The 6000-nt window shown below is 35.8% G+C and overlaps 1 protein-coding gene across 1 annotated transcript in view; it reads left to right on the top strand.

Moving 5' to 3' along the window:
• The first annotated feature begins 347 nt into the window (after window positions 1-347).
• The window catches only part of LOC144452786 (neuronal acetylcholine receptor subunit alpha-3-like), a 98502-nt gene continuing 92849 nt past the window's right edge, over window positions 348-6000 (top strand). Inside the window, exon 1 of the mRNA XM_078143940.1 lies at window positions 348-468. Within this exon, the coding sequence (XP_078000066.1) occupies window positions 348-468 (121 nt within the window). The remainder of the gene's footprint in view (window positions 469-6000) is intronic.

Below are 6000 nucleotides of genomic sequence, written 5' to 3'. Positions count from 1 at the left end.
ACCCAACTCCCAAAACTTTTATGGCCTCGTTTATGTCGGAACCCAAGGTGAATTCTTCTTGTCATTATCATTATAATGGAAATTGAAGTTTGGATTTTGATTTCAGCACATATCTAGCTATACGTGCGTGTTTGTCGTTGCAGCACATATCTAGCTATAGGAGTGTGTTTGTCGTTTGCAAACAGTGATAACAAACTGTGTTCAACCGTTTATTCTCGTGCAGACTGTGACAATTTCCAAGAGGATCTGAATAAAGTAACTGCGTGGGCTGAAAACTGGCAAATGTCTTTTAATGTGGATACATGTAAAGTTATGCTAGTTCGTCAAGTCAGTCACATAGTTACGCCATGAATGACAAACCACTGCATTCAGTAGCAGAAAAAAGGGATTTGGGTGTATTGATTCAGAACTCACTGGAAACCAGTCATCATTGTGCAGCTGCAGCTAAAGAAGCAAACAGGTCTCTGGGTATCACCAAACGGAACATTTCACACAAATCTCAATTCGTCATCATGAAGTTTATCATTGTTTAAACTCTTCAGTCAGACTACACATCGACTGTGCTGTCCAGTTTTGGAACCCACACTATAAGAAGAACATTGACCTTCTCGAGAAAATTCAAAGAAAAGCAACAAGGATGATACCAGAACTGAGAAATTTAAGTTACACAGAGAGACTGAAGGCAGAAGAAAGGAGGAGAGGAGATTTCATTCAAGTGTTTCATTTCATCAAGAGATTTGACAAAATTAAACCCAGACTATTACTCAAGCATAACCAAACCAACAGGACAAGAGAACACTCTTAAAAACGTGCAAAATCTACAGTCAATATGGATATCAGAAAGTATTTGTTTTCACATCGCGTCATATCTCAATGAAACAATTTACCAGAGGATATATCATACATGCCAAAACTGTTGTGGGCTGTAAATTTAAACTTGACCAGTACATGAGCACTACAAGGGATTATATGAGACTTTGAGGCTTTCTTCCCTGTCTTGTCATTTACAACCATGACAATCACGTTAAAAATCATGTTTCAGCACACATCTAGCTATACGTGTCTGTTTGCCGTTTCAACACTCTTCTCGCTATAGGAGTGTGTTTGTCGTTTAGCACACATCTAGCTATACGTGTGTGTTTGCCATTTCAACACTCTTCTCGCTATAGGAGTGTGTTTATCGTTTCACACATCTAGCTATATGTGTATGTTTGTCTTTTCAGCACACATCATTGATCGAGTATAGATATTGTAGTATACAACACAGTTAGTAATCAATGCCTCCATTGCCGTGTTTCCCAAATGCTAGGCAGGATAGATTTTGTTATGTGTCTCAGAGCTAACCTCATTCCATTTAGGATTGGTAAAGTTCGTTATGAACATTTATATATCTATAGTAGCAGATAACAATTATATATCTATAGTAGCGGACAACAATTATATATCTATAGTAGACAGTTAACCATTATATATCTATAGTAGAAAGTTAACCATTATATATCTATAGTAGACAGTTATCAGAAGACAGTTCACAATTATATGTATAAAATAGACAGTTAACAATTACATGTCTATACTATAGATTCAATCGTAATACATCCATAGAAGACAGTCAATGGTTCTATGTCTATACTATAGATTTAACCGTAATACATCCATAGAAGACAGTCAGTGGTTCTATGTCTATACTATAGATTTAACCGTAATACATCCATAGAAGACAGTCAATGGTTCTATGTCTATACAATAGATTTAACCGTAATACATCCATAGAAGACAGTCAGTGGTTCTATGTCTATACTATAGATTTAACCGTAATACATCCATAGAAGACAGTCAATGGTTCTATGTCTATACTATAGATTTAACCGTAATACATCCATAGAAGACAGTCAGTGGTTCTATGTCTATACTATAGATTTAACCGTAATACATCCATAGAAGACAGTCAATGGTTCTATGTCTATACTATAGATTCAATCGTAATACATCCATAGAAGACAGTCAATGGTTCTATATCTATACTATAGATTTAACCGTAATACATCCATAGAAGACAGTCAATGGTTCTATGTCTATACTATAGATTTAACTGTAATACATCCATAAAAGACAGTCAGTGGTTCTATATCTATACTATAGATTTAACCGTAATACATCCATAGAAAACAGTCAGTGGTTCTATGTCTATACTATAGATTTAACTGTAATACATCCATAGAAGACAGTCAGTGGTTCTATGTCTATACTATAGATTCAATCGTAATACATCCATAGAAGACAGTCAATGGTTCTATATCTATATTATAGATTTAACCGTAATACATCCATAGAAGACAGTCAGTGGTTCTATGTCTATATTATAGATTTAACCGTAATACATCCATAGAAGACAGTCAGTGGTTCTATGTCTATACTATAGATTTAACCGTAATACATCCATAGAAGACAGTCAGTGGTTCTATGTCTATACTATAGATTTAACTGTAATACATCCATAGAAGACAGTCAGTGGTTCTATGTCTATACTATAGATTTAACCGTAATACATCCATAGAAGACAGTCAGTGGTTCTATGTCTATACTATAGATTTAACCGTAATACATCCATAGAAGACAGTCAGTGGTTCTATGTCTATACTATAGATATAACCGTAATACATCCATAGAAGACAGTCAGTGGTTCTATGTCTATACTATAGATTTAACCGTAATACATCCATAGAAGACAGTCAGTGGTTCTATGTCTATACTATAGATTTGACCGTAATACATCCATAGAAGACAGTCAATGGTTCTATGTCTATACTATAGATTTAACTGTAATACATCCATAGAAGACAGTCAGTGGTTCTATGTCTATACTATAGATTTAACCGTAATACATCCATAGAAGACAGTCAGTGGTTCTATGTCTATACTATAGATTTAACCGTAATACATCCATAGAAGACAGTCAATGGTTCTATGTCTATACTATAGATTTAACTGTAATACATCCATAGAAGACAGTCAATGGTTCTATGTCTATACTATAGATTTAACCGTAATACATCCATAGAAGACAGTCAATGGTTCTATGTCTATACTATAGATTTAATCGTAATACATCCATAGAAGACAGTTAACAGTTATTTATCGATAGAAAGTTAATGATTAGGGCGTAATACGTAGCCATTTTTACTATGTTCAACAAGTTGGGCGTGATACGTAGCCATATTTACTACGTTCAACAATTAGGGTGTATTATGTAGCCATAGTTACCTAGCCTTCTACATTAGAAGAAGGGGGTACATGTAATTTTAATTTTTCTCTGGGATTCAAATTCGTTTGCATCCGCCTTTATGATTGTATATATTGGTAATTGAAAACGTTTTTGTCTGAGCCCGTTCTCGTAAGAAAGCAAAATTCTGCTAAGCTAGGCTAATTGGACACTATCAATCATTTGGCTTTTATGAAATGCCATCTGTTCCACAAGCACAAACTATATCTTAATAATAATAATAATGATAATAGTAATGATGATGATGATGATGATGATGATGATGATGATGATGACGACGACGACAGAGTTAGTGATGAAACCACTGTCGTCGTATGTGACTATCTACCTCTCTGAGGCGAGTGACTATCATGAGAAAGTGTTTGTGTATGCCTTAATATCTCTCTCTCTCTCTCTCTCTCTCTCTCTCTCTCTCTCTCTCTCTCTCTCTCTCTCTCTCTCTCTCTCTCTCTCTCTCTCTCTCTCTCTCTCTCTCTCTCTCTCTCTCTCTCTCTCTCTCTCTCTCTCTCTCTCTCTCTCTCTCTCTCTCTCTCTCTCTCTCTCTCTCTCTCTCTCTCTCTCTCTCTCTCTGTCTCTCTCGTAGAATTGACTCCATGAACAAAATTGTTCACTTAATTTACCTACCATATATTTAATTATGGTGCAGTCGATAGCCAGGCGAAATAAAGGGTTGTCTTCATTATGAATCCACACTACAGTTGACAGATGTAAATGCTACAGTAGTAATATGTGAGTCAATCCATATATGTATATTTATAAAGTTGTTTCATATAATGCTATCTGAATTTATTAGGTTTTAAAACTCATGGGAGTCAAGTTGTAATGTGACAGTTATGCTTTCAATGCGGTAATATCTTTACACACCTGGCTATTGATGACATAACAGGGAAAAATGATCATCTATTACTTGAACAGTATCATAATGTATGACTTGAGGCTTTGTCAGTGTTCAAGATCGCATTGCTAGCACGATAAAAGAGGCAAACAGACATAAGATGACGAAAGGTCTCATTCTATTTGGTTTATAATTCCCTTTTTTCAAAGTGTGATATATTGTTTATATGCTTCATCAATGACCCAGAATTAGAGCGGTTACTACACCTAGTATAACACGCAGAAGACCAAGTAAACAACCTCGCTTTCAGTGTGCACGTCACTTCCGTTGTAATTGTGTCACCCACTTTAATGACATGCTGTCATCGTCAGCATTGTAATTGCAGTTACAGTGGTGCTGATTACTTTTATTAGCCCCTTAGATATATCCATTTCACCTCACTTATTAGGACATCATTATAATTTGCTGACATCTTTTAGACAAACAGTCAGCACACTTGCGACTTCAATTTTTTTTATTTCAAAGCGTGACTTCGTATTTCATCTCTTTTGTGACGTTATAACACCGGTAAGTCTGCTGAACTTTGATCTGCAATCTTCCGTATACATTCCAGTCATCTAGACGAAGCAGGTGTTTTGTCAAATTTGAAATTGAAGTTTTTCTTCATATACTCATTCAAGAATTTCGTCTTGTAGTATTAAAGTCTAAATGTTCAGTGTACAGTGGGACTTTGTACCGTTGTTACCATGGTTGCCTAATGATACATCTATAGATAACAACATCTTATTGTGTTTTTTCCTTCGGTAAGGAAGGAGATACTTTAGGGGGATAAAAGTCTGTGTGTGTGTGTGTGTGTGTGTGTCTGTCTGTCTGTCTGTCTGTCTGTCTGTCTGTCTGTCTGTCTGTCTGACTGTTTGTGTCATCGTTTTGTCCAAAACGGCTGGCTCAATTTAAACGAAATTCGGCACACGTGTTCCTTATGGTAATGGCACGTACTGATTCGGTTTTGGTAAACGTCCCATGAATATTAATGAACAATTTACGTAATTAATGGTTTTCGGTAATTAGGCAAAATCTTACGAATGCACGCTTCCAATTCATAATAACTTGGTACTTACATTTGCGACACCAAAGTGCATCTGTCCTGAAAATATTATCGATTTCGCTTTTAGTTTTAATAAGTGATTAAATACACTCTCACATATTTATCAAGTGTAATAATCTATCATTTATACAAAAATGTATGTGGTCAATTCAAAATATGGAAAATAGACAAAGCCTACGAAGAAAATTGCCCAACACTATCATTCACTGTCTACATAAAAATCTATATTTCTATTCAGCAGTCTGTGTGTACCTCTGGGTTTCTATGTTGATTTGTAACGGTATTCCCAGCCTCGTACGACAAAGAGACAACTATAAAAAGTTCCAATTATCAGTTGAGAATATAAAGGTTGTGTTGGGATTTAGACACACTTTATGTCATAGACATTGTATAAAAAGCAAGGGAATTCATATGACCATGTTCTTTACAGACAGGCGAGAAGAAAATCCTGTTGCAAATGTGCCACCATTGTTTGTGCTTGGAATGGGCCTCGAGGAGCATGACCTGGGGTGGTCTTGTGGATATCAGTTGATTTAAATTAGTTATTCAAATAGATCTGCCTAACGAGATTGTTCAAAACGACAAGGTACAGCTCAGAAATAAATCGTCGCCTTTCTTTTGGTTTTGAAGTCAATTGCGCCTGGTAAATATGTGAGTTCTAAGCATGTTTGTCCTAGCGAGGTGGATTTTTAAGTGATCAGAAGTCAAATTATGGCATTTTTTAGGACATAAAATATACTACTCGCATTTGGTAGGGATCAGTCTCGACCCTTTGGG

The sequence above is a fragment of the Glandiceps talaboti genome, chromosome 23 (genome assembly GCF_964340395.1).
Source record: "Glandiceps talaboti chromosome 23, keGlaTala1.1, whole genome shotgun sequence".
Lineage (NCBI taxonomy): Eukaryota > Metazoa > Hemichordata > Enteropneusta > Spengelidae > Glandiceps > Glandiceps talaboti.
The sequence above is the reverse complement of the archived record's forward strand: the minus strand, read 5'-3'. Positions and strand labels throughout refer to the sequence as shown.